General features: G+C 37.1%; 1 protein-coding gene across 1 annotated transcript; it reads right to left on the reverse strand.

Annotated features, from left to right (window-relative positions):
- Nucleotides 1-1,606: 1,606 nt before the first annotated feature.
- LOC123888100 (protein FAR1-RELATED SEQUENCE 12-like) lies at nucleotides 1,607-4,640 on the reverse strand. The gene is made up of 2 exons (XM_045937066.1): nucleotides 2,351-4,640; nucleotides 1,607-2,242 (listed from the first exon to the last, which is right to left on the reverse strand). The coding sequence occupies exons 1-2, from the start codon at nucleotides 4,634-4,636 to the stop codon at nucleotides 1,721-1,723; spliced, it is 2,808 nt and encodes a 935-aa protein (XP_045793022.1). The 5' UTR covers nucleotides 4,637-4,640; the 3' UTR covers nucleotides 1,607-1,720.
- Between the last annotated feature and the right edge of the window lie 23,152 nt (nucleotides 4,641-27,792).

Here is a 27,792-nt window from a genome sequence, read left to right on the forward strand (position 1 = left end):
AAGTCTACTATTAGGGTTATCGGTTCTTAATTGAAATATAATACGAACAAATTTTTTTAAAATTTAAAGTAATTACTCGTTTGAAATTTAAAAGTCACCGATATATGTTGGATCAATAGATAAGGCCATTATTCGTTAATCGGAACCGGGATCATACATCTAAGTCTACTATTAGGGTTATCGGTTCTTAATTGAAATATAATACGAACAAATTTTTAAATTTAAAGTAATTACTCGTTTGAAATTTAAAAGTCACCGATATATGTTGGATCAATAGATAAGGCCATTATTCGTTAATCGGAACCGGGATCATACATCTAAGTCTACTATTAGGGTTATCGGTTCTTAATTGAAATTTAAACTTACTACAAACAAATTTTTTTAAAATTTAAAGTAATTACTCGTTTGAAATTTAAAAGTCACCGATATATGTTGGATCAATAGATAAGGCCATTATTCGTTAATCGGAATCGGGATCATACATATAAGTCTACTATTAGGGTTATCGGTTCTTAATTGAAATATAATACGAACAAATTTTTTTAAAATTTAAAGTAATTACTCGTTTGAAATTTAAAAGTCACCGATATATGTTGGATCAATAGATAAGGCCATTATTCGTTAATCGGAACCGGGATCATACATCTAAGTCTACTATTAGGGTTATCGGTTCTTAATTGAAATATAATACGAACAAATTTTTAAATTTAAAGTAATTACTCGTTTGAAATTTAAAAGTCACCGATATATGTTGGATCAATAGATAAGGCCATTATTCGTTAATCGGAACCGGGATCATACATTTAAGTCTACTATTAGGGTTATCGGTTCTTAATTGAAATATAATACGAACAAATTTTTAAATTTAAAGTAATTACTCGTTTGAAATTTAAAAGTCACCGATATATGTTGGAACAATAGATAAGGCCATTATTCGTTAATCGGAACCGGGATCATACATCTAAGTCTACTATTAGGGTTATCGGTTCTTAATTGAAATTTAAAGTTACTACGAACAATTTTTTTTAAAATTTAAAGTAATTTCTCGTTTGAAATTTAAAAGTCACCGATATATGTTGGATCAATAGATAAGGCCATTACTCGTTTCAAATTTAAAAGTCACCGATATATGTTGGAAATAATTCAAAATGAAGTTTACGATGTCGGTTCCTACTTTAAACCGAAGTTTAGTACGAGTTAAATTTTGAATAATAATTAATTACTCATTTAAATAATAATTACCCCCCAAAATATGTCTATTAAAATAAATTAATTTTAAATATCAAATTAACTACAACTTTACAAATCATACAAAATGAAATAATTAAAACATAAAATTGGAAATAATAATGTAAAAAAAGACCCCAACAGGATTCGAACTCCTGCCAAGTCTTTCCAAGATAAACGCCCTAACCACTGCACCAAATCAATTAATTCGTTATTCTTTCGCGCATCAAAATATAAATAACACAAATACTTACATGGCCTGCTTAAACATATTCCTTGCTCCTTTTTTTTTTTTTTTTTTTTCTCCTTTAGCATATGTTTTCAGTAATAGTGTTAACAAACATTAAGTACCAAAAATCAATCATAATTTAACAGTACCTTAAAAACAATAATTTATGGTTCAATTCATTCCAAATCTCAATGTAAATGTACATTTAAAAAATAAACTTAGTTTCAAAATATCATAAACATTACAGCCCAAATAAAGAAAAACTCATTGTTGTCCATCAGCAGATTTCATCACCTGTTGTAACAGACCATAACACGAAGTTGAATTTGCACCAACATTCATTCCATACATTTGGTATATAGGTGGTACATGTGGTACAGAAGTTACATGTTGTGCAGGTGGAACATGTTGTCCAGATGGTACGTGCATCTGTTGCATAACCGGATGTAACATAGGAATCATATGTTGAAATCCATACATCGGAGTGAATTGCCCGGTCGCACTAGTAACATCAATATGTGTTGGTGTTGACACATTAGCGCCACGCTCTTTCAGTTGCACCGAACATTTATTTTTCTTTTGCACAATACTTTCACAACGATCTTTCGGTAGCTCTGAACATTTCTTCTTTTTTGGTGCCACTCTACTTTCGCAAAGGTCTTTCGGTTGCTCTGCACATTTCTTCTTTTTCTGTCGCACACTACTTTCACCAACGTCAACCGGTAGCTCTGAATTTATGTCTTGCACACTACTTTCAGCGTTGCAACTTTTTTTTCTCTTTTTGTCCTGTTTATAACAATAAAAAAGAAATTTTACTACAAATATAAAACAATATAATTAATAAAACATATTATATGAGTCGAAAGATAAACAATCAAGAATTATTAAAATTACCGAACAAGTCCTCGCATTATGAGTTGTACTCTTGCAATGAGTACAATGCCTGAGAGCTTTTGCGTCATTCTTTTTTTTTTTTGGAGCACCTTTACTCTGAACCGGGATAGGATCACCAACAACTGACTTTTGTGTTCCAATAGGATCCTCAACACTGCAATATTTTTTTTTTAAATTCATGAGGTCATCCATAATGTCACCATACACACCACTCTTTTTAGAAGCTTCTTTGCAAAATGATGTCAGAACAGAACAATATGCACCAAAACGGGCAAGCTCAATCACATCGGAATCAACTGGATCATTAACATCCACCATGTTCAAATAATCAATTTTAGCATCCTTGGTCCATCGCGACAATACCAAAGTGCTAGGAATGTGATCAACATGTTCTTCCTTCATCACGTGAAAAATATGAGAACAAGGAAGTCCACGAGAATCAAACAACCGGCACGAACATTGGAATGTATCACCATCGTAAACAACTGTTCTTTCATACACATCCCGACAATATTTAGTCAAAGTATAAAACTTAGTATCTCCAATTTCCTTTTTATGCTTAACAATCAATTCACCGGCCTTCATAATTTCTTCTTTCACTTCTTTGAAAATCTCCGCTGTATAGATTTTAGCGGCATTGCTCTCAATCAAACGTAGTTGAGTTGTCAACACAGGTTCTGAAAACTTTGACTTAAAATCTTCAACAAGTTCATTGTTTCTGTAGCCTCTTAGAGCCTGCTCAAAATTTTGCATAAATTCAAAGATGCATCCTTTCTTTCTGACATAACTCTTTATTATTGCATTGATTGCTTCACATTGAGACGTAGTTCTTATACGTCCAAAAAACTTATCCCGCAGGTATGCAGTTGCCCATAGTAACTTGTTCTCGTAGGTTTTGATAACCCAAGGATGTCCTTCAACTCCATTTTCTTTAATCATCTCTGACCAATACTCTTCAAAATCATCCTTTGAAAAATTTGAGAACATGGCTTTTTTAAATCCCTTCAAAAAACCTGAATTCTTCACATTCTCACCTGCATTCTTATTCAAATGCCAGGCACATAACCGATGGGTCGCATCGGGGAAAACCTCTTTTATAGCCTCCCTCATAGCCCCATCTCCATCTGTCACCACAGCTTTTGGGCGTTTATTTTCCATACACTCCAAAAAACAATTCAACACCCACTTATACGTCTCCGTGGTTTCATCTGATACCAACGCAGCGCCAAAAATTATTGTTTGGGAATGGTGGTTACAACCTGAAAATATAACCAGCGGGAGGTTGTATTTGTTCCTCTTGTATGTTGTGTCAAATGCAACCACATCTCCAAAACAGAAGTAGTCAGATCTACTGGTCCCATCAGCCCAAAAAAGAGACTTCATCCGTCCATTGCTAGTGTCAGCAGCATATTCAGCATAGAGCATGGGATCAGTAGCTGACTTTGCATTAAGATAATGTAGCGATGCGGCAACATCACCATCTTTAACAATATCACGCATTTTTTTATCAAAATAATTATAAAGATCTTTCTTCGTAAACCCAACACCACCATATCCACCCTTCTGAGCAACCATGTACCCCATAATATGACAAGTTCTAATTCCACGTGACTGCATACCATCAACCTGAGCTCTATCTGCTTCGCTAATTTTACGATAAACCGGGTGTAAGTGCACAAACCTAGCTGATGTTAATTCATGGTTATGAGTCTCTTCAAACACAGACACTACAAATCTACCCTTATCGGCTTTGTATGTCACACGAAACCTAGCCGTGCATTTCGTACGTGTCAAACGTCTATGCTCTCTTTTCCTATCTAACCTAGATATGTGTCTCTTATCTCGTAAACCTTGTCTACTGCATACAAAAAGCTTGTTTGTTATTATTTTACTACCATCAGGCCCTATTTTTTTCTTATCATCACTTTTCCTAACGGAAAAACCTTTACATTTACCGTATTGATAATAAAATTCATAAGCTTCGTCAACACTACCAAATTCCATACCACGAATTTCATCAGCAGTCATAGAATTAATACGTACCGCTCTTTCACCTATAGATGCTTCATCACCAAAATCATGGTCATCATCATCATCATCATCATCATCATCACCATCATCATCATCATCATCATCATCATGGTGGTCACCAGTATCATCGCCATCATCTGACCTATCATGCCCACCGGACACCGAATAGCTGGAATCCTCATCATCAGATGTATGACTATCGGTTGAACTAACTTCATTCGAATCAACATCTAGAGACTCATCAATTTTTACCATTGTTGTGAACCTGAAACACAACAATTGTCACCATAAAAAACAATACCTCCAAAATTCATAAACAAAATGAAAGGTAACTAACACAACTGAAAATCAAATTTATACACACGACTAATTTTATACAGAAAACAAATTAAATCTAATTCCCAAATTGAAAATCAAACTAATTCTTAATAACTAATTACAAATAAAACTGCAATTCAATTTCAGCATGAACCCTAACTCCCAAACGAAATCAAACTGATTTTCTGCATAAACCCTAATTCCCAAATTGAAATCAAATTAATTCTTATGCACACGCAAACTATTTCTGTTTCGTATTTACCTTATGCAAACGCACACGCAAACTTCTTCCACAAACTCGCCGTCGAATGGAGTTTCTTTCAAACTCAGAAGACGAAAACGATGAGCTAGCAAGTTCGTCCAACAATGGCGAGCGTATTGGAGGTTAATGTTGATGTTTACACTTTGTTGGTGATGAACACAAACTCAAACTCAGAAGATGATGATGTTGTGTATTTGCTGGTAATGAACACAACCTCAGAAGAAGGAAAACGATGTTTGATTGAAAAAAATTCAAAAGTTAATTTGTCATGTTTTTGTTTTATTATTTAATTTTAGTTTTAATTGATTTTACATTCATAATTAAAATTAACAAAATATAAATATTGGGGTAATTGTGTAAGTTTTAATATGTAAGGGACTTAATTGAAATATTAAAAGATGGTAAGTTCCATGGTAAGTACCATACATAAAGGTTGTATCATATCATTCAAAGTTGGTCAACACTGCATCCTCATTGGCCAGTTTTGGAATGTACCAAAACATTCCAACTAAGGAATGTACCATAGAATTTTCCATAATCTAATCGTATATTTTGACATCTCACTGATCATAAGAAAATGCCAATCAACATCTTGCACCATATGCCAAGTACCCAAAAAAAAAAAAAAAAACAGTTCACGATTGAATTTTATGATAGCGTGTTAATTCATGATAATGAAATGTTCAATTCAAATTAGTTGAACCAAGAGCCTTTAATACTTTTTGAAAATCCTTCATGATAATGAAATGTTCAATTCAAATTAGTTGAACTATAAGAGTCTATATAAGAACATATCATCTTCATAGTAATTTTGTTGCGGTAAATTAAATTACAGTCATTAACTATATATTTGGGTGCTGATCGAGTTTCGAGTCAACAGTTGTGAAAAACAATCATGAACAGTTGCCTATGAGCGAACTATCATTAAGATGCAAAAAAAATTCCCAATTTCAAGCACATTCTCTCTCCATCTTTTTAAATGATGGGTGACACCAAGAAATGAATAAGTTCCAAGTTCTATTTTCTCTTTTTTAATAAAATTATCGGCACTTAGGAAAAATTCAATCTCACATTAAAAAGATATACAATTTGAAAAGAGTATATAAATGTATCTAATTTATATTTTTGTTTACAGTGAATTTATATACATTATTTTGTTAGTGTAAAAATGTGTTAAGTATGTTTTTTGTCCTTATAAAATGGGGCTTTTAAGTTTAATGCTAACTTAATTTTTATTAAATTTTTAGTCTCATAAAAAATTATCTTGCAGATAAATTTAGTCCCTATTAAAATTCAATTTGTTTAATTATCATTAAACTCTTAAATTTTTGAATGATTTTTTATAGGCATATTTAAAATATATCATATAAAGTTTATTTAGCAAAGTTTAGAAATAATATGAATTTTTTAAACGGCATAATTTCAAGATAAAAGTAACGAAAATCATGAGTTTGAAATCAAATTTTGAGCTCATTTTTTTTTTAAGGAATTTGAGCTAATTTTTTTGGAGGAACTTTTTATGATATTTTTAATATACCAGGGAAAAAATCATTCAAAAATAAAAGTTGTCTTTATAATAGGAACCAAAATTGAGTCCAGAATAATTTTTTAGGAACTAAAAATTTAATAAAAATTAATAAAGACTAAACTTATAAGGTCACCATTTGACAAAAATATATTTAACCTTGACAAAATTATACTATCAATTAATCATGACATTCTAGCTTCAATTAATCATGCAATTTGATTTTTAATTTATCGTAAACACTTCTAAAATCATACAATGTAACTAATTGCGATGTATTGACGGGTAATTTCTTTTTACACTAATAGTGCATTAACCTTGAACTCTTATTTTATACATTTACACACATTTGAAAAATGCACGCAAAAAATAATTGATACTCCAGTATTTGGTCCATTTGATCGCCTAATCTGATTTGGGGGTCAGTTCTATTATAAAGTGATTTCAGCCCGCTCCTGATCACAGTTGCGGATGATCAAACATCATTTCTTATAAATAATACAGTATTAAATACAACAATGTTGAATAGGGGTGACCCAGGAAGAAAACTCAAGTTCTAGATTGATTTGAGGTGATTAGAATTGGAGGCTAACATCAAGCAATGAAACGTCAAGTTTGAAGTTGGTAATGATACTTATTTGCAAATACTTTAACGCTCAAGTCAGTATAAGAATATGATCAAAGTGAGAGATTTTAGGGTAGAAATTACATATCTAATTCTTCTTGAAAATGAGTATATATAGCGCCGCGCCCCAATGTGGATCGAGCCTTTAGTCATTGATAAGGAGACGATTACAAATTGCTCATCAATGATTGGATTGAATATTGACCATTAAGGCCTTAATTAACTGTGAAGTCATTAAGAAAATAGAAAATTATTATGTCTGTTGTGATGTGTATGGGGGGAGTCATGGACTTCCAAATAGGACTTGTTAGGTCTTCTAGATCCCTTCTAGTTTTGAGCTGAACATGTGACGAGCATGAGCTTTGATCCAGTTCATTGCATGGTAGAAATTTTTATAGAAATAAAATAAATCTATATCTATACTATATATATAAAGATAATATATGAATTTTGGTATAGATATTTTATAATACCAATAATACCTTTAATTTTTTAAGTAACAACAAAAAGAAACCAACATAGTGCTAAAAGGACTGCTTTCGATTCTTTCTTGTCTCTTGGATTCTGTTGAATAGTGGGGACAGGAAGCCGACCCGATTTCATGCGGGTTGTCCTAACCAGCCAAATATCATATAAAAAGATAGGATGTTTCGAGAAAGTCTTCCTTTTTCGTTTTCTTTGAAAGTTCCTTAAGAGTAAAGCACATCTTTTTTTTAGACACAGGCGTGGAACGCGCTCTCGCTTGCCTAAACGCGTCTGTCTGACCCGCTAGTAAAAATAAAAATAGTTACACATATCACAAATCTAGCTGGCTATATATATGTGTGTCAATTCATGTAGGGTCGATTATACCAAAAGTTCAAAACCGTATCCTATTATGAAGCAAAAGGCAAACAGAGTGCTAAGCTAGGAAGCTAGTTGCAAACACAGTTTGGGTCAAATGAGAAATTAAGTTACTGTTCCATGCTTTGGATGATTCCATGAGTGACAACGTATTATTTAGCCTGTCAAAAACTAGTAGTTATAGCTAGAGATGATTGATTTTTGACAAAATTGTAGCATCGAAGCTCCTTCAAGTTAATTTAAAGGTTAAAGACTTGCTCAAAAAAAATATTTAAAGGTTAAAGAGATAATTTTATATTTTTGAGTATTGATAACTTGACAAATATTTTCTCTATTTTTATACAATTTGGGACATTTTTATGTGTCTGATTTTTGTACCGTATATGGTATTCTTTTACTAATTATGTTTTTGTCAAATTATTTTTTAGAAAATAAGAGACATATTTTTCAAAAAAAAAAAAAGAAAAAGAAAATAAGAGACATATATTTGTATAACACAAATATAGTTTTGTGTCATTAATCACTTATAATACTTTATTTATTAGCTACTAAAATGTATGTAAGTATGTTATTAACAAATTTGAGTTCAAGAAATGACATAATTATTAGGTTGAATGTTTTATTAGGTTGAATGTTATGATCATAGTTTGAATCTCAGTTCTTTTATTTATATATGTGTGAGTTTTTAATAGCTATTGTCATTTTATTTATCTAAAAAAAATAATATTTGTTATTAACTAATTATATTTTTTTTAGGCAAATAAAATATTGATATATAGATCTGTAACACCCAGATTTTAGTAAAAAAAAATTAGGTCGATTGAAATAAAAGGAAAGAGTACAAAAACAACCCTTATGGGTGAAGAAACCAAAAATCGCAATCCAAAATAAACAACCATACATATACCACTTGCACAATCCAGCAATCCCGGTTACGGGTATGAAACTAAGTTGCAAAAAAAAAAGATGAATGGGCTGACGAGCACCGGACCCAAATCTTGATAATGATGGATGAATCCGAGCACCATCACAGTAACAAAATATACACACCAACAATTTACTATAACAAACAAAAAAATTCACAATTACTTCTAGCCAAACAATCTAAAATCAACGAAGAAAGGCTGATGCGGATTTTAAGACCGCAATACCAATAGATTCTAAACTCGAACCGGTTGAAACAACCCCAAGTGTACCAACACAGTGGAGGCCAATCTGAAGCTTGACATGAACATGCGAAAAATAGAACAAATAAAACATCTGAAACCTATAGAAATCAAACCTCAACATCTACAACAACGGAAAAAGGTATCAAGATGGTGCTCGGGTTCATCCTTTGAGTGGTGGTGCAATCAGCGGCATTGGCCCTTCGCACCACCTTCTCAAAGGGCCAACGCCGCTGATCGCACCACCACTCAAAGGATGTACATCTAGTTGAAATCAAGCTGATGTGCTAGCCTAAAATTTGGACTAAATACACTTTGTTGACCATTTTCTTCTTATAATTAAGGACTATCTCATCAACCATCTAGAGTATCACATATCCAGGTCACTGACCACTAAAATGTATGCTAGTATGTAAGTATAAAAATGGTAATTACATATATAAATATCTCATTAACAACTTACAGTACTACTTCATTAACTAGTATAATACAATCTTTTAATCACTCGTAGTACTTTTTTAATGCTTTGTTTGCAAGTTTGTAGGGAGAATGGGGTTATGATGAAGGGGAGTGCTTTGGAGGGATGGAAGTAGAGAAAACAAAATTTGGCGGTGAAAACAATCTTTAAATTAAGCAATCTATTATGATGAAGGGGAGTGCTTAATTTAAAGATTTAATTATGTGTCTAACTTTATGTAAAAAAATATTTTGGTGACTTTATTAATAAAATATTTTTGCTGTTAAAATAATATGTGTCTTATATCATGGTGAGTTTGTTAATAAAAGATTTGTTTTGCTACTAAAAAAAATTAAGGTAGTGTTGGTATTATGAAAAGCCGACGCCAAAACTTTTGTATCTTCTTTATATATAGGTATAGATGATAGAAGATATTTTTTAAAAAAAAAAAAAAAATCAGATGGAAAAATATTATACATGTTAAATTGACAAATTAGTTGGAGGTTGGAGGAAATATTTCTAATAATAATGATTATGTACTGTTCATTCTTCGGGGCCGAATAGACAACAGAGAGCCCAATAATATTGTTTCTTCTCTTTAATTAATACGAAGATTTGAAAGGTACAGACCATTATTTTTAGGACACCTATGTCTGGTGTTTTACACATAGGTTTAAAACAATGAAAAAACTATATGGATAAATTTATCAAAAATAATAGGAACAAAATGTTCCGTTTTATTTTTGGAATAGTTAAAATAATTATAAATATGTAAAATTGATTTTGACAATTAAATTTGATTTTATTTCTAGAATTAATTCTAAATAGAAGTAAAAAATTGTAGTTTTTTATTTTAAAATTAAATTTTATACACAAATTTATTGTTTAATTTATTTATTTTTAAACTAGGAATTTGTCATGAATAAGCCTCCAAGATAGCAAAGATTTTGAATTAGGAATGTCTTTGCATCAATTTTTTTTGTCAAGTGGTCTAGTGACTAGAAAATTTATCTTAAAGATAAATAAGTGGAGTGTCATAGGTTTAAACCCGAGCTCCTAAACATATGGTGTGATGTCCCTACAACTAAGTAAACTCACATAGACTACACCAAATTAATTTTGTCCAAGCTAAACTTTGGCCTATCTCACCATGAGACATAAAAGCAGCATTAAAAGAAAGATTATAATGTTTCAATAGTACATTGTTTAATTTAATTTTATTTGTATATATTTAAACATAAATTAATTTAAATTCAATTCATACTGAACGCACGACAAAATGGCTACAAATATGATGAAATTAAAGTGGCTCAAATATCCATGCTTTTAGATCTTCAACGACGACGCTAAAATGATTGATTGAATCTGCACTGGTTTGAATCTAATCTAATATTCTGAATCGAACAAATACCATACAAGACGGAAAAATAAAACAACGATATTTTGGAAATAGATTATTAACTCTAAAAGCAATGATCTATAATAAGCTTAGGATGTGTTTGATATGTTAAAAAATAAGAGACGGGACATGACAACTTCTACTGTACTGTGTTTGATTTTAAAACTGTTCTTGGACATATTGGGGGCCAAGGGAGGACAAAAACTGAAATTCTTGTCCCCCACAAAACCAAAGGACAACTTTTTGTTCTCAGTACTAGTTGTCTAAAATACTAAAATAACTTTTTGCCTATCAAACCGCTTACAACACAAAGTTTGTTCATTACCTCAACGTTTGTCTTGTATTGTTCTGTCTTGTACTGTTCTATCTAGTATTTATATTTTGCAGATCAAACGAACTCTTTAAGTTTTTTAGGATGGAACTTGCGATCATATATATAGAATAGAGCTTTTAGTTGAGATTCAAGTCTTGTCGTGGAAGTAGTTTTTGAGTAGAATGAAATCAAATCATTGTCTCCTGTATGAATGGAACCTTGGCTTTGTATGGCTAGGTTTATTGTGATTTAGAGGTGTCTTTCTGCAGTTTTTGGGGGGTGTTGGTAGATTCTGTTTCTTTCTTTTTGGGCCTGTGTTCTATTTTATTTATCCTATTGGGTTTTTTTGTTGCCTGTTTTTTTAGCCTATTTTTGGCCTTCTGTCTCTGTAGCTTCTGTTTTTTGTGTTATTCTTGTATTGTTTCTTGGTGTGTACTTGTTTACATTTTGTACTTAGCTAGTTCACTTTCTTTCAATTATATTTAGCTTATTCATAAAAAATAATATTTTTGGTTTGAATTTAGACATTGTAAATTAAAAACGGTTATTTTTACTTCCTAACACCACCTTTTTGGGTCTACATGGCTTTGATTATATTAAGTCATGTATTGACGCCAAGATTAAAACTTTAAAAGCAATATTTTTTGGGCAAATTATAGTAACCTCTCCTGAGGTCTTCTTAAATAACATAAATACCCCCTTTAATTTTTAACTAAACACTAACCTTCCTTATTTTGTTAGTAAATTGGTAAATACCTCCCTTACACTTTAACGCCGTTTGTTCCCTGTTGACTCTATGTACTCTGTTAGTCAGTTTATTTATTTATTTTTTTTGACAATAACTCTATGTACTCTGTGATATTCATTCTCCATAAGTACCCATTTGATTTCTCCTAAATCTCATTGTAGAGCAACCCAAAACCTAGTCAAACAAATACTAAAAATTGAAATTTTATCAACCTAGTCAAAGGGGTTGTGTGAAGTGATGAAAGAGAAGAGATGAAGATTTAGGAAATATTTGCATAATGAAACTAGTGAAAGAAAGGATTTGATTCAATTTTTTTTTGTGACATTTTGTTGATGCATGTTATTAGTGCATTGAAGTTTTTAGATTGGAATCGGAGAATCTTGTTTCGATGAAATTTGTAGTTATAAGCTTTTCATCTCTTTTGATTGACTGAACTTGTAGCCAAAACAAAAAAATAGCCATGAAATTCGAAGAGGATTTTGGAATTCGAAGCAACCATGATATTACAATTGATTTTCATGTTAACCTTTGTGGATTCAGAGCTTGGAACTCATCACTCTAAACTTTTTTTTTTTTTTTTATTAATTCAACATAAATTTTGACGGTGTTAAATATGAAGGGAGGTTATTGTATTTTTAAAACTAGAGGGGATGTCTATGTTGTTTATGAAAACCTCAAGGGAGGTCGATGTAATTTACCCATATTTTTTTAATTTGTAGGAACTGAATTCAAATAAAAACACTTACGGTGACTAAAATAAAAAATGTTGGAACTCATCACTCTAAACTTTTTATTTTATTAATCCAACATGAATTTTGACGGTGTTAAATATGAAGGGAGGTTATTGTATTTTTAAAACTAGAGGGGATGTCTATGTTGTTTACGAAAATCTCAAGGGAGGTCGATGTAATTTACCCATATTTTTTTAATTTGTAGGAACTGAATTCAAATAAAAACACTTATTGTGACTAAAATAAAAAATAATATTTGCAGGAAGTAATATTATATTTAAACTATTTTTTTTGTTAAAGATCACACAAAATAAGTGAGATAAAAATAATTACAAACGAAAATTACAAAAGTCTAAGACATATGGATATTAAACAAGTACTCCCTCTGTCCAAAATGTAAGTAAAAGTTGGTCAACAAAAGTGAATGTATTGTCCAAATCTTTAACCAAATACATTCAAGTTTTTTTGACTCACTTTTGCTTATATTTTGGGACGGAGTGAGTATTAATTAGTTAGCCAAAATCGGAGAGTCTTGACTTAAAAGACATGACTATGTGTACTTTTGACCCCCAAAAGTTCTAGGTTTTCATTTTCACCTCTTCTCCTCCACTCCCCTCCGATCTAACAATTAACAAATAAAGTCTTGGTAAAAAAAATACACAATTTTGAGTTTTACACCATTACTTTGTTGAATTCACCATAAATCCAAATATATCAAAATAGGTATGTTTGTTTTTAAGGAAAATGAGAGAAAACAATCATAAAAGAAAGATAAAGAATGAAATATTGAAACGTCCGTTTTCAATTTTGACCCATTTGTTTTAGTAAACACAAGAGAGAGTGAACAAAATTAATGGGATCTGCAAGGTTGTCAGATTCACGAGTCTACTCAGTTTCGCAAAGGGTCGCAGACTCGACTCGTAGACTCAATTCGTATTAAGAGTTTCAATTATTTACGCAAGTTTATCAAAAATTGATTCTAAGCGCGATTCAATTCGTACGAGTTTAAAAGTCTACTCGCGAGTTTGACAACCATGGGAATCTGGCTACTTATAAAAAAGTCATCCCTATAAGCACAAAAGTTGAGGGTGAGAATATTAAAGTAATAAATAAAAAGTTGAGGGAGAGAGGTGAATAATACTATAAGAAAAACATTGATATCTTGCTTAAATATGTAAAAGCATGTATCTAAAAACATGTTAATTCATATTTCCTCTTATTTAAAGAGAAAAAATTACATTTTTTTTTTGAGGCAAAAGAAAAAAATTACATTATTAAGATTAAGAAAAATCAAAATATAATAATTTGAAGTTTTTCTTTTTTTGGTCGTTTCCTTCAAAATAAATTATATGAGAAGATGTAAAATAAATTTTAATTATTGGTTATAGAAAATATAAGAGAGAGTGTTTACATTTGTTCTAGATTTGAAATAAAGAGAGACATTGATCTTACCTGATCAGAGAGGACAACCGTATCTGGCGTTGCTCCGCTCCGAACCCCGATGAAATGAGAGGGGGTTGTGTACCTGCGGTTGCTCCGACGCTCAAGTCAGTGATTGAGTGAAACAAGGGTTTTCAGAGAATAGATAATGTACCTTGTGAAGTGGTGGAAGGTTGTTTATATAGCCCCCAGCGCAGGGCCAAGACCTTTGATGACATTAATGGTCATTATAAGTGGCTGCTGAAAAACGGCTGGAAAACCATGATGAGCAGCTAATGCTCATCATTCTGGTGACCGGCCGTTACAACGCGTCGAGCGTTGTGGCCGTTTGGCTCATAGGGATTGCTTCTTGGGCTGCTCTTCGTTGGGCCTTGCTCGACGGCCCATTTTACAATTCCTCAGTATTTGGGCTTCTATGCTCAGTCCAGAACAAACATTTTTGTATACAAGCGGTCAAGACTAAGGAATTGATGGGTTTGTCAACTCTGCCTATAGGTTCGACACCTATATGACGTGCCAATGTTCCAACTTCAAGTCGCATTTTCAAGCTATATTTTAGTTTACGGTCTTGCATGAAAGTCCTCAAATTTATTTTTTTATAGAGAAGTCCTCAAAATTTTATTATCAGTTAAAACCGTCTCGATGAAATTTTTTTAATCAAAGGCAAAACAATTCATATTTAGAGTATCATTGTTTCAATAAGTTGAAGAGTGTAATTATTATATATAAATTGACCATATTAAACAATGTGATTTTTTTAGGTTTATTGAAATGTACTGAAATTCATAGAACATAATGAATCAAATAAGAGATGATATTTACACTATCTTTCAGTACTGATAATTATTTACACTATCAAATAAGAGTGTATATAGGTGGCTGAAAGTCTGTTAGGGAGGTTGTTTCTGGTTTTTTCCGTAGCTGTGGGTTGATATTGTTTTGGACTGTGTTAGAACATTTTGTGTGGTTCCGAGAGTGGTAGGTGTATTAGATTTTTATATCGAGACTAATTCATTGTTATAAAATCTTTTTGTAAAATGAGAGTGTCACTCTTTATAAACTTTAATTAAACTGCGTTTAATTAAGTAATCAAACTAATTCATTGTTCCAGTGTTTTTTGGTTGATTGTTGGAAGATTGAGCATGCAATTCTAAATTTTGGCACATCCTGTTTAATTTTAAGTTCGGCAATCCATAATTTAACCACTTCACAGTGAGATTTTTTAAGTTCCTAATGTATCATATTTATCTCAAATTTAAGCACTTGTTGCATGAGTAAAACTGTGAAAGCACTTATAAGTAGTTTTTATTCAATGGAAGTGATGTTAAGATTCATTGAATTGACCTCTTTCAAAAGAAAAATTTAAAAGAACAAATCGTACAACATTTGAGTTCGAATGTTGATTAGAATAATTTTTAATTAAATTTTACTTATATCTCGCTTGAATTCCAAATTATTGGAATTTATTCTCCTAATAATGGAAGAGTTAAAAAAAAAATACAAAAACTATATGTGTGTGTTTAATTAATTATTGTGGATGTACTAGATTATCAATCATGCATGGAGTTTCGACGGAGTTGATGGATGATATAATGAATATTTTTAAGGAATTTCATTTCATGTTGACAATGGTGAAATTCAAGTGTTTACACGGTAACTTGTGCAACAAGTTAATTATCTAACTGTCATGCTTATCTGGATTAAGCAGTTAGTTGTTAGTTAGTTTTATTGTATACTTAGCTAACTTCGATTCCTGGTTTGTGCATGCAGTAGCATTAAAAAATTTAGGAAGACTTTGTCACCACTTTGGGTCTCATAAGATTATTAGTCTTCAAAATTGAAATACTTCAAACTCAAACCTAATCAATTTAAATTTTCTCCATTAAAATTGAAATATTATGAGAAATTGAGTTGAGCTATATAACCCCGTCTATAAATATTGGTTATATTGTTATGCTTATGCCTAATTTGTAGTAAGAGATGCTTGATGCCATGGTGTGCTTAAAAAGAAACAAATGCTTGATGGTGGAAATTGATGCGGTTTTTATTGAAAAAAAGTACTCGTATCTATTCAAAAATTGTGTGTTTCCATAAAGTTGATTATGAAAGATGTAGGTCACAAAATAACATTTAATGCCATCACATTCTTGGTAACATCGTACCAAGAAAAGTCATTTCTAAAGTTAGCTAGAATAATCCCAAAAAAAAAAAAGGTTAGCAAACAATTGAAATTTCCATATTTTCCATGGCCCATGGTTTTAAACTTATATGGTTTTAGTCTTTAGACGAGTCATGCTAATAATTCCAATATGAAGGTCCATCACATAGAAACAGATTGATTACAAGTGGTGCAAGTAATTAACTTAAGTTCTAAAATCAATTCTGAATTTGGTACCTTTATTATTGAGTGTCGTAAATTATTAGATTTGAATCAGAACTGTAAGATCAGTTATGTTCGGGGACAAGCCAATCGGATATAGTCCCCAATTTTTTATTAGTATCCACCTTGTATTACAAATACTATTAGAATGAAATGCATTGAGTTTGTTCTCTTAAAAAAATATATATATATTTGCGTGTGATCAAATTAAATTTTTTGGTCTCATGATCACACAAGAATATATCCAAATTTTAACTCCTTTTATTTGCTTTATTCTTCTTTTTTACCTTTTCTAAATAATTGGTGGTCCTTAGTCCCACTTAAGGTGAACCTAATCAACTGTCCGTCTATAGTTTAAAGGGTATATGACCTAAACATTGTTCCATGTCAATTTTTTAAGAAATTTATTCCATGGTCTTTTTACGATATATAACTTCATGAATTTAAAGTATATGTAGACATAGAAAACACATTTATATATATTTAGGGAACTTAGGCATTAAAGAATATGAATAATATTTCTATCTTCAGCTGGTTTAATCTTTTTTATCTTATGTTTAACTTCTAGAAAGTAGACCCCACACAATTTTTGTACTTCCTCCGACCTTATTTATAAGCAAAAGTCAAAAAAAAGGTTTGGCCACAAATATAAGCAAAAGTTACTAAAAACAACTATATTTAATGTTATTCTTCCAAAAGTACCCCTAATTAATTGTTCTACTTTTAACATGTTTGTATAATTCCAATGCAATTTTAATGTATTTGCAAGGGGTAGTTTAGTAAAAATAATAACTTTCTTAATATGTGTGAAACAAGAAAAATTTGTCTATAAATAGGGCCAGAGGGAGTACTTTTCAGCAAGAAGATTCCGGTAGTGGATCTTGGGGGACATGTTTATGCTGAACCATTAACGCATATTTTAAAAGCTTTCGAGGAGTATGAATTTTTCCTGGTATATATGTACTATTAATGATTTTCTTTTTTTATAATTGTACTATAAAGTTGTTTAATTCTAATTCAAAATGTTCAGTTAGATTCAACCCAAAATTTTGCGATTCTCTATAATGACACGTCATAATTTTGCAGTCACATTTATCTCAATTTTTATGTAATACCAAGATTTAGAACCATATATGTCAATCTAGGTTAATATGGTGTATGTTTTTTTAGGGTTGTATTGGCTTCTCACATTTTGGTGTAATTTGGCCAGAGTTATGCTTTGTTGTCCTATTGTTGTACAACATATTGTATAGTGTTTTAGTCAAACTTTCGAGCAAATGTTACTGTGAAATTTCTTCAACTCTTCGCATTCAGTAGTTATGCACAAAAAAAATAATTGAGTAGCATCATACAATACTCATACCAAGAAATGTTGCTTCTAAAGTTTTCTAGAATGAACTTTAACTAAAATTTAGTCAAAATTCAATTATTAAAATTTGTATTTTTTTCCTTTTCATTTTTTTTCCTTCCAACCAAACAGATAGAAGTTTGAAATTTCAACACTTTTTTATGGGCATGAATAGTCTCATGCGATGCGAGAATCTTTCTAGACATTGTCCTTGTTAATTTTAACCTTTCATTTTTTACTTTTTCATAATTATACTATCAACAAAAAAATTGAATGGTCAAGATTTTTTCTTTTTTCTTACATTGGAGACAATTTACTCTTCTTTCCTATTGCTCATACTTTTGATACTTTTGACTTTGTTTGAGTTACTTTTTGGAGAGGAAGTAATGTGAGCGTTTATTCTTCAATATCACATTTAGATCATTTTTTTTTTTATAATGCTCTTACTTTTTTTTTTGAATCATATAATGCTCTTACTTTAAAAAATAAATGTCATCCCCTTATTTCTCCTCTAAAAACTAATTCACAAACAAGGCCTTATTGTTCCATTATCTGTACCATAAGAAGTGTATCTTTAAAATCTATCTCTTCTAATTTCATATTTAAATTTATTTTTGATCGTACCTGGTGATCAGAATAGGTTCGAAGGCCGGTCCGTTGAGCAAGCTTCCACACCGAAGGGGGGGTTTGTACCTGCAGGTGCTCCGATGCCTAAGTCAGCAAGGTGAACAAGAGAGATACAAAGAAGAGAGAGAAAGTATGGTATAGAATGAATTAGAATACCTGGCTCTCCTGTCTAGGAGAGCTTATATAGTGCCCCCAGCGCTGGGCCAAAGGTTGGTCTATTGGGCCTGGATAACCGGCCCAATAGACTCAACTGCCAAGATAGTCCCTGTATCGTAGGGGAAGGCCGTTATTTGCCTCTATCTTGGTTGGAGCCGTTCCGCTATTCGCGGGTAAGGGATAGGCTCGATGACAGATGCAGTTGGATAATGGAGCACGTGTTAAACGTGCAGCTTAGCTGTTAAGCTAAGGCTGAATGAGTTATTATGCTCGGATAGTCGAGCACGTGATTAGCGTGAAGCTAATCTGTTATGTCGAGCAGAACACGTCAAGGCTGACGTGTCGGGGAAACCTCCCCTTATTGGGCTGTGCCCCAAATGTCGGGCATAAGTGATTGGGCCAGCTCTTGGCCCAGTCCAGAACAGGAGCCCCCCAAGTCGTTGCTCCTAGCTATAGGAGTAATGACTTAAGGTACATGCCCGTATGTCGAGGAGAGTTCATATGTTGTTAATAAATTTCTCAATAGTATGACGAGGAGGATTTTACAAAGGGGAAGTTTCTCTTTGCCCGTAACACGCGTGCCACGATGTACGAGGAGAGGATTTTACCCTTTTCTTTGTCGAGGGCATATTGTGGTAATTGTATGTTTGTTAATGCTGCGCGTTTTAGCGGGCACATTTTGTGGCGTTTGTTTCACTTGTCCGTAACTCGCGTTTGCTCCTTGTGTCGAGGAGACAATTACGTTGGTGATAACGATGAGCCCCTCGAGAGACGCGTGGTCTGTTCGATGGGATGTGAAAGGACAGACGTTTCGTCTGATGTTGCCACGTGTGTGGGCTATCAACAGACGCAATGATGACATTGGGAGTATGCGTTTTTTGCTTCGTTTTCCGAGGAGGTTTATTAGCCATTGGATTCATCGTGTCGTTTGGTTTATAGTGAGATTCAATCAGAGCCATTTGATGCTTTTAATCGGGACCGTTGAATTTTAATCAACGGTTGTGACACGATGGGGTGTATCCCTTTGCAATGCAGGTGAAGAGACCTGGACAGATTATAAATAGAGGAGGAAGGGCTCACTTTCAAAGTTTCCAATTTCCCTTCCCTCTATTGCGTTGTTGCTGCTGCTTCCAAAGGTTTTAGGCCCTAAGTTCAAACTTCAAGGTTCCAGATCTCCATTCAAAGGCTCTTCATTTTTACTTAAGACAGGTAAACACCTTTTCTCTTTGTCTTGATTTCGTTTGAGTTATGCTTTCAATTTGTACCCATTTTGTTTGTGTTATTTGGGTTTTTGCATTCCTGTACTGTGTTGGTTTGAGGATGTTTTAGTTTAGGCTTTGTGTTTAATCACTGTATTTAGTGTGATTTGGTGTTTATTTGCGGTAAAATCACCCCCAAAGACCCATTTTGTGCTCTGATTTTGAGCCTTTTCGCTGTGTTTTGGTCATTTTTTCTGGAAAAATGATGAATGTTGCTATGGAGATGATGATTTTCTGGAAAAAATTATGAATATGATGATGAACGCGATGAAGGTGATGAATTTCTGGAATTCTATGCGTTTTGTGTCGGGGAGGAGAATGCTGTTTCCTCTCCCCGTTTATTGTAGCAAAAAGCTAGGCTATTTGAACCTTATGTCGGGGAGCTTCTCCCCGTTTTCGCCTTCGCGAATAGCTTAAGTGTCTTTTGCGAATTTTATGAATGTCGGGGAGCTTCTCCCCGTTTTTAACTTAAGAATTTAGCTGGAAAATGAGTTTGTAAAGACTCTGTGTCGGGGACCTTCTCCCCGTTTTTAACTTGGGATTTTATCCAAACTAGAGTTTGGTTTCAAGTGTCGAGCCATGTCTTGTGTCGGGGACCTTCTCCCCGTTTTTAGGCTTTGTTTAGTGGTTTTCCCCGGTTTCTCTGTTTTGTTTGCCATTTTGATAAGGGCTTTTGGTCGGGGACAGCGTCCTCGTCCTAATTTACGCCCTTTCACTTGATTTGCGGTGAAAGGGTGGATTTGATTACTGTCGAATTCACTTTGTTTTCGCTGCTTTTCAGGTACTCAAAATGTCCGACGTGGAGGAAGTAACGGGGAGCCAAGCCACGTCGAAACACAAGCTGGTCGACACTATTATTGACCCAGAGCTGGCTTGGGTTGCGCCCGAGCCCCGGGGGATTGCTTCGACGATTACCGCGCAGGATCCGCGGCTTTTTACTGTCGTCGAGGAGGCTGGTTCGGAGAACTGGGAGGTTCGCACGCCTGTTGAGGGGGAGCGGGTTTGCTCGTCGTACACGGGGTGCAGCTTCACCATGTACGAGATGGCGTTCAAGGAGTTGGGGTTTCGGCTGCCCTTCAACGATCTCGAAGCCGGAATTTTTGGTCGGCTAAGAGTGGCTCCTTCCCAGCTTCACCCGAATTCATTGGCATTCATCCGGGCATACCAGATCCTATGTCGGTATCTGGAGGTAGAGGCTACCGTTGCCTTATTTTTCTATATCTTTCAAATCCAACGTCAGAAAGTCGGGGATCGGCAGGGTTGGATTTCCTTGAAGCATCAGTCGAGCAAGATATTTAGGATGTTCGTTGAGTCTGCTCGGGGCTTCAAGGAGAGATATTATGTGGTGAGGCCGTTGACGGAGTTTGCCGAAGATTCCCTCCACATGGAGAAGCCTGTATTCAACGAGGACGGGACTCCTCAGTTAGACGAGGAAGGGGGACAGGTAACGGAGTGGGTTCTCCGGTTTCCATTATCATGGTCGTCGGAGCATTTTGATTTGCGGACCGACGAGTATCTAACTGCTGCCGAGGATCTTACCCCGGCCGAAATGGCGGGCTTTCAAAAGCTCCAAACATATGTGGATGGTTTTAAGCCTTGCAAGGTCATGACCAGCTTAGGGGAGGTCGCTTTGGACAAGCATGGTAAACCGAGGATCGAGCCTCGTTTTGTTAATACCAAGCTATTGTTGTCGTGCAAGACTGTTTTGGCCGAGGACACTCTGCTGGGTATCTGTTTTTCTGCATGCCCGTCTTTTACTTGTAATAAATTTCAGTATTTTATGTTTGATTTCTCCCTGTGATTCTGACCACGTTTTTAACTTTGCAGGTAGGATGGCAGATCTTGCTAGTGAGCTTGTCAGGATAGCTGCTGAACAGAAAGGGGAGAAGGCTAGGAAAAAGGCGAGGAGGGCCAAGCCAACCATTTTGATGGGCGATCAGGGTGCTTCGGGGAGCGTCTCCCAATCTTCCCCGGTAGGAAGTTCAGCTGGGACTCCGGGTGGTCGTTCGAAGAGGCATCGGGAGGAGCAGATGACGCCCATCGTCGACTTGTCAGAGGGGGACGGTGGCTTTGTCCTCCCCGCGTGTTTGAGCAACCGGTGCTTTTTTGACAAAAATCCCCTCCAGGTGCCTGCATCGGAGAAAAAGTATATATTGGGCGCTTCTGCATCTGCCCGACAGAAGCAGCTCAACGAGGATGTTGCTGCTGTCATCCGTCTGGCGGAGACAGCCTTGGTGCTGAATGAAGGGGGACCAACTCACGAGGTGGAGAAGTTGGCCGCTCGGAATGCCAAGCTGGAGGGGAAAATTGTGCTGATGGAGGGTGAGCTGATCGACCTGAGGGGAAAGCAAGAGAATTACGGTCAGCTGTTGGAAGATGTTAGGGTAAGCCGGGACGAGTTGGAGCTTGCCAAGAAAAACCTCGAGGAGGTGGAGGCCCGGAGTGCCGAGGAGAAAAGGCAGTTGGAAGGGGTGATAGCTGACCTACAGTCCAAGCTGGCTCCTGCTGCCGATGAGGGTGCTGAGATTTCCAAGATGGTTAGTCGGGCTGACCTAGTCAAGGAGATCAAGAGGCAGCGTGGTCTGATGTTGGCGAGCATGGTCCACGGATGGAAGAATGCGATCGCCCAACTTAGGGTTGTGAATGCCGAGCGTGACTTGATTACTGAAGGTATTCACAAACTCAAACGGGTTGAGAACGGGCAGCTCGTCATTCCGGAAGAGTACAGGGAAATGGAGCTGGAGGAGGAGAAGTTGGATGAGGAGGCTGTTGATGATGAGGACGAGGAGGATGAGGAAGTCGAAGAGGAAGTTGTCGGGGAGGAGAGGGCACCGGAGGGCAACCCAGAGGGTCATGATGAAAGCTCCTGATCTCCCCGGTTTTTTATTTGGGCCTGCGCGCCAATGACTTGTAATTTATTTGCTTTTCTGATAATTTATTTTTGGGGGCCTGCGTGCCCGGTTTTTGTAATATTTGACAAATGGGTTTTTGTGCCCGGTAATTTATAACAATGATGCCCGTTTTATTCATCCTGCTCGTCCATTTTGTGCTCCTCGTTTGTATGTTTTAAATTATTGCTCTTTGTTTTTGCTAAGTTATGCCTGTTCGTAATGTGCATGTCTTTATGCTTGCTCGTTTTTAACTTAACAAATTTTTGGTTTTGATATTTGTATATTTGCTCGACATTGTTGTATGCCTGCTCGACAAAACCTTTATTATATTTGCAAGTTTTTTGTTGCGAGCGCGTTTCATCGAGGAGCTCGTCCTCGGATTTAACTTAGAAAGTTTAGGGAACTGACTAAGCGCCTAGAGTTGTTTTCTGAGGCTAATACGGAGGCCGACACGTTGTTGTGCCCGTCCCCGCGGCTTGAACTTCCCATCGCGAGCTGGGCGTTAAGCCTTGGCACGAAAGACGAGGAGCTTGTCTTAAAGGTTATCCTTGTCGGGGAGATGCTATGCCCTTCCTGAGCCAAAGTATCTCCTTTTCAATAACTGGATCGAGCACGTGTGCCCGCGTGCTCTCCGTTGTCTTGCTGTCGGGCTCGTTGCTTGAGGATCCGAGCAGCCTCCTTTGAGGGTATGTTTTTTAGTTCGGCAATAACTTAGCTGTAATATTGTTTTAGTTTTTGGGCGTTCCAAGGTCGGGGAAGTTTCTTTCCTCGAAGATCCTCGAGATAATACGCGCCATTTTCTGTTTTGTCAATGACGCGATACGGTCCTTCCCAGTTGGCCGCCAATTTACCATCCTGGGAGTCCTTAGCATTTCGTCTTAAGACGAGGCTGCCCACTTCAAATTCTCTTTTGATGACTTTGACGTCATGTCGGGCAGCTATTTTTTGTTTAAGGGTGGCTTCCCGAAGGGATGCCCCCGTGCGGATCTCTTCGACGAGATCAAGCTCTTCACGGAGAGCTTCGTCGTTCATTTCTTCTTCGAGCGGTTGCTCGGTTCGGCGAGATGGCTCGCCCACCTCCACGGGGATGACTGCTTCTGTTCCATATACCATTCTAAATGGGGTCTCCCCGGTTGTGGAGTGTGGTGTTGTGCGATAGGCCCAAAGGACGCTTTCGAGCTCCTCGACCCATTTCTTTTTGTTCTGGTCCAATCTTCGACGTAGGCCGCGCAGGATTACTCTGTTGGCGGCCTCGGCTTGCCCGTTAGTTTGGGGATGTTCCACGGAAGTGAAATGTTGCTTAGTCCCCAGGGCAGCGAGGAAGTCTTGGAAACTTTTGTCCGTGAATTGTGTCCCGTTGTCCGTGACGACGGCCTGTGGTATCCCAAATCGGCAGAGTACGTCGCGTTTGAAGAAACGGAGTATCCTGAACGACGTTATGTCGGAGAGGGGTTCAGCCTCTACCCACTTGGTGAAATAGTCCACGGCGACTATTAGAAATTTATTTTGGTGGAGTCCCTTTGTAAAGGGGCCAAGTATGTCCATGCCCCACCAAGCGAAGGGCCATGGTGACGACAAAGATTTGAGTTCGTGGGGAGGAGCTAGGTGCATGTCCCCATGTCGTTGACATTTGTCGCATTTCTTCACATGGTCCTTTGCGTCTTGCTGCATGGTGGGCCAGTAGTATCCTGCTCGAAGAGCTTTCCTGGCCAGCGATCTTCCTCCCAGATGCTGGGCGTTGATTCCCTCGTGTACCTCGCGCAAGATATAGTCGACCGTTTCCTCGTCGACACATTTAAGGAGTGGGATTGAGAATCCTCTTCTATATAACTTCCCGTCGAGGACGACATATGCGCATGCTCGACGTCTAATTATTGCTGCCTCTTTTTGATTGTCGGGGAGGGTTCCATTTGCGAGGAAGTTATATACGGGGGTCATCCAGCAATTTTGGTCGCCAATGACATTTATGTCGAGGACGTTGCTAGCCTTCTCGATGCTTGGTCGGGGGAGTACTTCCTGAATGACGGATTTGTTTCCGCCTTTCTTTTTTGTGCTCGCCAGTTTGGACAGGATATCTGCCCGTTTGTTGTGCTCGCGTGGAACGTGTTGCACCTCCACGGATTCGAACTTAGTGATTTTTTCCTTCACTAATGCTAGATATTCAGAGAGATTATCATTTTTGGCTTGATATTCTCCCAATACTTGTGAGGCAACAAGTTGTGAATCTGTGAAAATTTTTACTTCTTTTGCCTCCATGTCCTCGGCCAACCGTAGCCCTGCTAGGAAGGCTTCGTACTCTGCTTGGTTATTTGATGTCGGGAAGGATAGTGCTAGGGAAACTTCGATGATGATCCCATTTTCGTTTTCCAGGATAATTCCTGCTCCTGCTCCTGTGGAGCTTGACGCTCCGTCGACGAATATTGTCCATTTGTCTGCCTCGCTTGTCGAGGAGGCTGGACTTGTCATTTCGGCCACAAAGTCTGCTAGGACTTGTGATTTTAGCGCTTTCCTGCTTTCGTAACGAATGTCGAATTCGGAAAGCTCGAGGGACCATTTGAGCATCCTGCCCGCCATGTCTGGTCGACCAAGCAATGATTTGATGGGTTGGTCGGTTCGTACTATGATCGTGTGTGCTAGGAAGTAGTGACGTAGTCTTCTTGCTGCGTTGATCAAGGCGAGGGCCACCTTTTCGATTTGTGTATACCTGAGTTCGGGCCCCTGTAGAGCCTTGCTCGTGAAGTACACTGGTTTTTGTCCTTCCGTTGTTTCGCGGACAAGGGCTGCGCTGACGGCCTCGGATGCGACGGAGAGGTAGATGTATAACACCTCCTCGACATCCGGGCGCGAGAGGACTGGAGGTTCGGACAGGGCCTTCTTTAGATGTTGGAGGGCCTGCTCGCACTCGTCCGTCCATTCGAACACAGCTTCTTTCCTTAGTAATTTGAAGAGGGGCAATGCGTGTTGAGCGGATTTTGCTACGAAGCGAGACAATGAGGTCAGCATTCCGTTCAGGGTTTGTATGGATTTTTTGTTGCTCGGAGTTGGGAGCTCCGTAAAGGCACGACATTTGTCGGGGTTGGCTTCGATTCCTCGTTCTGTTAGGTAAAAACCGAGGAATTTTCCTGCCCGTACCCCAAAGGTGCATTTTTCTGGGTTAAACCGCATATTATGTTTTCTGGCCTGCTCGAAGACCTTACGTAAGTGGGCGGTATGGTCGATTTCCTCATGGGATTTTACGATCATGTCGTCCATGTAGACTTCGAGCATGTCGCCTATTTCTGCCCGGAATACCTTGTTCATCATCCGCTGGTATGTAGCACCAGCGTTTTTTAGACCGAAGGGCATTACGTTGTAGTAATAGTTGCCCGACTCAGTCATGAAAGCTGTTTTTCCCCTGTCGGCCACAGCCATTGGGATTTGGTTGTATCCTGAATATGCATCCATAAAAGACAATAATTTAAAGCCAGAAGAATTATCGACTAATTTATCAATGCAAGGTAAAGGATAGGAATCTTTAGGGCAAGCCCTATTGAGATCGGTATAGTCAACACACATGCGCCATTTTCCATTAGATTTTTTAACTAGTACAACGTTTGACAACCAGGTAGTGTATCTGGCTTCAGAAATAAAATTTGCCTCTAGGAGGTCTTTTACAGCTTTTTCAGCAGCCTCCGCTTTTTCGGGAGACTGCCTACGCCTACGTTGCACTACGGCACTAGCAAGTGGGTCGACAGTAAGTTGATGACAAGCGATGTTTGGATCCAGCCCGGGCATGTCGGCAGCGTGCCATGCGAACAAGTCAGCATTTTCTCTAAGGCAGGCTTTCAGCTGCTTCCTCGCCAACTCGGGGAGCCCTGTCCCAATCTTGACTCCTTTTTCTGGATCCTCGCCAAACTGGACTATCTCGAAGTCTCCATCTGGAATGGGGCGATAATGTTCTTTGCTCGCCTCGTCGTCCTCTTTCTCCTCCTTCTTCAGCTTTTTCTCCTCCTTATGCTCTTTCTTGGAGGTGCGGCTGTCAAGATCAACAGAGCTCACACTTGGACCGGGCAGACTTGGTGGTGCTTCCGGGGATGGCTTTGGTGGTGTTTCCGAGGAAGGCTTTGGCTTCTTTGCTTCAGGAGCTTTGCCAATGAAGTTGTTGCCTTTGGATGCTGCGTCAAAGCACCTCCTCGCGGCTTCGATGTCCCCGTGCAGAGTAGCAACCTGCCCCTTATGAGTGTAATACTTCATCTTCAGGTGGGCGGTGGAAGGGACAGCAACCAGGTCTGCTATGGCCGTCCTGCCGATGATGCACTGGTAGAGGCAAGGGCAGTCCACGACCAAGAATTTCACCCTGATCGACTTGGCAGTCTCTTCGGAGCCAAAGGTGACGATCAGGTCGACATAACCCCAAGGCTTAGTAGTTGCTCCATTGAATCCTGTGAGATCTGAGCCCAAGTATGGGGTGAGATGTGTCTCGTCCAGCTGTAAGGTCCTGAACAAACTGGCGTACATGATGTCGCAGGAGCTTCCCGGGTCGATGAGGACCCGACGAACGTCCATGTTGGCCATGTCTGCCCGGACGAGGAGGGGAATTTGGAAATTGGCTGTCCCACCGGGCAGCTCTTCTCGATAGAAGGCTAAAGGCATTGATCGCCCCTTCGCCTTGTCCAGCGTTGCGTTCATATTCGAGGACGTGTTGATGAGATCCTCGAATTTTCTTTTTATTGATCCGACGGTGTGCTTGTCCATGTGACCGCCGGATATGACGAGTGAGTCTGTGAAGTAGTCCCCCGTGCTAAGCGTAGGACCAGTATAGGTGTCCTCAAAATCGCTGGGGATAGCCAAATCTTCTGGCCGGGATATGCTCATAGCTATCTGCTTGGCGTTTTTCTGCCCGGCTGGCTGTGGAGGGACCTCCTCGACCGCGCGAGTCTCCGC

Source organism: Trifolium pratense, linkage group LG6, assembly GCF_020283565.1.
Source record: "Trifolium pratense cultivar HEN17-A07 linkage group LG6, ARS_RC_1.1, whole genome shotgun sequence".
Classification (NCBI taxonomy): domain Eukaryota; kingdom Viridiplantae; phylum Streptophyta; class Magnoliopsida; order Fabales; family Fabaceae; genus Trifolium; species Trifolium pratense.